Source organism: Argentina anserina, chromosome 4 (genome assembly GCF_933775445.1).
Source record: "Argentina anserina chromosome 4, drPotAnse1.1, whole genome shotgun sequence".
NCBI lineage: Eukaryota > Viridiplantae > Streptophyta > Magnoliopsida > Rosales > Rosaceae > Argentina > Argentina anserina.
The window spans coordinates 18,191,660-18,195,728 of NC_065875.1; the positions used below are offsets into that span (position 1 = coordinate 18,191,660).

The 4,069-nt window shown below is 36.5% G+C and overlaps 1 protein-coding gene across 9 annotated transcripts; it reads left to right on the plus strand.

The window, feature by feature from the left end:
• The first annotated feature begins 335 nt into the window (after positions 1-335).
• LOC126790506 (auxin-responsive protein IAA27-like) lies at positions 336-3,392 on the plus strand. Of its 9 annotated transcripts, none has more exons than XR_007671742.1 (6): positions 352-419; positions 494-647; positions 1,432-1,575; positions 1,834-1,919; positions 2,507-2,736; positions 3,160-3,392. XR_007671742.1 is itself a non-coding variant. In XM_050516763.1 (6 exons), exons 3-6 carry the CDS (start codon positions 1,439-1,441, stop codon positions 3,183-3,185), a joined length of 408 nt encoding a protein of 135 aa, XP_050372720.1. In that variant the 5' UTR covers positions 352-419; positions 494-647; positions 1,432-1,438; the 3' UTR covers positions 3,186-3,392. The 9 variants fall into 9 exon arrangements, 7 of the variants coding, with proteins under 7 accessions (XP_050372717.1, XP_050372720.1, XP_050372722.1 ...); XM_050516763.1 differs by having other exon boundaries at positions 1,432-1,489; positions 3,145-3,392; XM_050516765.1 differs by having other exon boundaries at positions 1,432-1,489.
• The last annotated feature ends 677 nt before the right edge of the window (positions 3,393-4,069 follow it).

Sequence of the window (4,069 nt, forward strand, 5' to 3'; positions counted from 1 at the left end):
CAAATATCGAAGTGTCCCAAGTCCACGAAGAATCATCAAGCTGCCAAATTGATCGTTCTTCATCAAATCCAAATCCAAACTCAAGTCCACGAAGAATCATCAAGCTGTCAAATTGATCGTTCTTCATCAAATCCAAATCTAAATCAAACTCAATTTCTCAAGATCAAATGCACGCCACCCTTGAGCCAAGTCATATACGGAGATTGAATCAGAGGAGTTCCCAAAGATTGTAACCTCGCGCTTGATTATAAATAAATCACACTTTATTTGTACACTACGTTCTTGTTTGTTTTCATATTCTCGTTCTACACAGTTAATCAGCACTGCCCTTATCAAATACCAAGAGATACACGGGATCTACTCTTAATAAAAAAAACAAAACGTAGTCGGCAGTCCGATCAAAATTTCGGCACCTCCAGGTAATCTCCTCCATAATGATTGCAAATATGATATAACAATCCGAGAATCAGATCGGACTCTCACCGATATCTAGCTTCTTTGTATGGCAAGATCCCTCCACACCCGCCCATAGGAACTAGGGTTCAAATCCGCGAAAGAGGCAAATTGCTATTGCTCGTCTAGGATTTTCTCCGTCTTCAAGTCGTCAATCTGAAACCTCATCTCGAACCCAGATGCATGGTTTACAAGTTAAGCATAATCTGCTCTTTGCTTTCCATTTATTTCCATTATAAGTAGAAATCGATTGATTTTAATATAAATCATCCCTCCAGATGCAGTTTGTTCTAATTATTATTAGTTTTTTTTATTTGTACGAATTGGTCTTGGTGGATTGGGTGTTTCAGTAGTTTTGGAAGGTTTGTCATTTTAGTTTTGTTTTATCAATTATCACTCAATTGGTTTAGCATCACTTTCAGTCTATTATCTATGATCTTCAATATTCGTAGACTTGTCTTCCCCAAATGTAGTTCTCCAATTAACTTTTGTTTTCAATTTTCAATAGTTCTTGTCTGTTGTCACCTAACTGTAAGACTAAGCAGATTTTCTACAACAATGGAATTTTGTGAAATTGTGTTCGTGAGTATATGATCTGGATTTGGGGGTATCTATTTTTTTTTTCTTTAAAATTGGTGAAAGGTTAAACTGGTAGTGAATATATGATTCAGAAAATTGTACCATGTTTTTCAGTATTAATAAAGAGCATCAATATAATTGTATGCAATATATTTAGTGAAAACTTTACGGTGATTCAGACTTGAGAGAATGTAATCTACATAGCTATTTTTAGAGTAGTCAATGGTTACGATATTATCCACAGTGAGCTAATTCAATTATATATGGCTTGGAAGTTTTAATACAATTATTGTGGCACTCACAAGACCTAATTCAATTACTTGGTATGACAGTATTGTAGCAAATTAGATTTCAACGTTCTTTAAAATGTTCTTATATAATATACTCTTGCTTGTGTAGGTGAAGAATGGGCAAAATCACAAAATATGAAGAATCCCAGATTTCGCTCATTCAATTGGTATACCCTCAATTTGCTTGTGGTCTTCTACTTTAAGTTGATTCCAAACTTTTAATTTCTGGTGTTAACAAGAAAGTAGTTAGGAGGTGGGGAAAATAATTTGAGCTGTTTAATTCTTGTCATTTTGGTTAATTTATAGCAATGTGGTTTGCTAGAATTGAAATGCTAATAAAGCTACCTTATGTGGATCTTTAACCTCTTCAAGCTTTCTAATATTACACTATAGCTTACGAATTTCCATAGTTTAACCAGTCGTCAAAGAGTTATGGGTTCACTGCTTGGGCTCTAGATCTTGAGTTGATAATCCTCTTCATAATGGTATGTTCATTGATTCCATGAACTAGATTACATCTGTTGTGAAAGATGGTGTGCCACAGTCTCCTAACCCATTGCATGAGAAGAAGCCTCAGGTTTCTGCACCTGCTGCAAGGTAAGTAGCTTCTTTTCTACTTCAGTTTCTTCTCTCTCTACATGATTTAATGTCTTTTGGGTGTTGAATTGTGGTGTTGCTTTTGTTTCTGAGGTCTTTGACACTGAGTTCTTTATGTGTTTTCTATTTTTGTTTATGTTATCTCAGAGTAGGTTGTCATTTATTGTTATCTAAAGAAGCCTTTCATCTAATAATTGGGTTGTTGAATGAGCAAAAATTTCTGGCTTTGCATGCTCTATCTTTTTTGACAGATTGGTTGTTATGAAATTCAATTTACAATTTTACATATATCTCCTTCCAAATTATTACTGTGTGCAAATCGTTTCACTTATTTTCCATGTTTGAAATTACTAGGTTATTTATGTCAGGATACCACCTTTAAGTTGTAAACCCCTTCTCCTTGCATGCATGTTTCCCGATCTGTTCCACATCAGTATGACTTTAGCATGTGTAAAGCTGACTCTAGATATTTAGAACGAAATTGTAAGCTTGTATGGATTAGTCATAGATTGCAGGGCTGCAGCAATAGTGACTTTACTGAGAAATTGATAGCAATTTTTAATCTTCTCTTATGTCATGTGTGTCAGGGCTCAGGTAGTTGGATGGCCACCAATCCGTTCATTCCGGAAGAATTCAATGGCATCCATTCCTACCAAAAAGAATGATGATGTAGAAGGCAAGATGGGAGAAGGGTGTCTTTATGTCAAGGTTAGCATGGATGGTGCACCATACCTGAGGACAGTCGATCGCAAAACCTATGGCAGCTATGTGGATCTATCATTATCTTTCGAGAAGATGTTCAGCTGCTTTACTATTGGTAATTCTTGTTTTAACTCTCATACTTGTTGTCAATCTCTCTATCCCTATAAAAGGTCTGGTAGTACCTTATGTTTGCATTCATTTGGAAGAAAGTTAGGACTGAAAATGAATGAAAAAAGTTGGGGAAATGTTTGGATGCCCTTACGGTTAAGCATGCATCAGGGATTCAAATCTTATAAATTATTTGACTGGTGTAATACTTGTACACTAGGAATCTAGGATACATACTATGTACATGTAGTAGTTCTTTGCAGATGTGTTTTGAATTCCAATGGAACCAGAGTAACCAACAACCTCAATTACTTCATGTCATATTGTCATTCCATTGGACATTCTCATGATTCACTTTTGATGTTAATTGAATTTTTTCTGGGCCTATATGTAGAAACTTATTATATTTGTAAAGTGATACATATTACAGGTACCATGTTGCTGCATAGAAGTTGAGGGCAGTTGCGAAGATGTTGAGACTTGAGAACTTGAGAGACTAGGTGGTTAATTAGGCATCTTTCCATATAAGAAGAAAGCTGATTATGTTTTATGCAATTGGCTCAAAGGAAATGTGGTTGAAATTGTAGACATTGAATTTTTATCAATGATTCATGTAACTACCTATTCTATAAAATTTGTTTATATTTTCTCATTCATAATTGGTTATAATTATCCATAAAAAGAAGGGCTTCTTATAAAAAAAGTCAAATTTGACACTTTAAATTAGAAAAAAGTCACATAAGTTTTCAAAATTGTAAAAAAGTCAGGTTATTAAAACTCTTAAAGCGTTGCCCATAATTTTGTAAATATTTATAGCATGTGCCATTGATCCTAAATTAAAGAAAACTTTGAATTGTCGTTGACAATTTAGGAATTGCGACGGAGATGGAGCATGAGGTGCGACCCCCCTCTCTCTCTCTCTCTCTCTCTCTCTCTCTCTCTCTCTCTCTCTCTCTCTCTCTCTCTCTCTCTCTCTCTCTCTCTCTCTCTCTCTCCTAGGTTAACCCTGATCTTCGCCTGCACAACCAACTCCGACGACTCTTGGCTCTACTTGCTTCGCTGCCAAGCTCCTTCTACTCGACACTAGCCGACCTCGCTCTCTCTACCCTCTTTAAGATTGACCTCAGGCCCAATCTCTGCCTCGTCACCAGACCTGAAGAAGTAGATCTTAGGGATTGATGACTAGAATTAGATGGTTGTAAAGAGTGGTCTTGCCGCTGTGGAGCCGAAGAGAATGGTGGTGAAGGGTGCCCAAAGCAGTCGATTTGGCTGGTTTTCTTCTCAAAGATGCGAGCTGGAGGCGGCAAAGGAGGACATCGTCGACGACTGGGTTTAACATT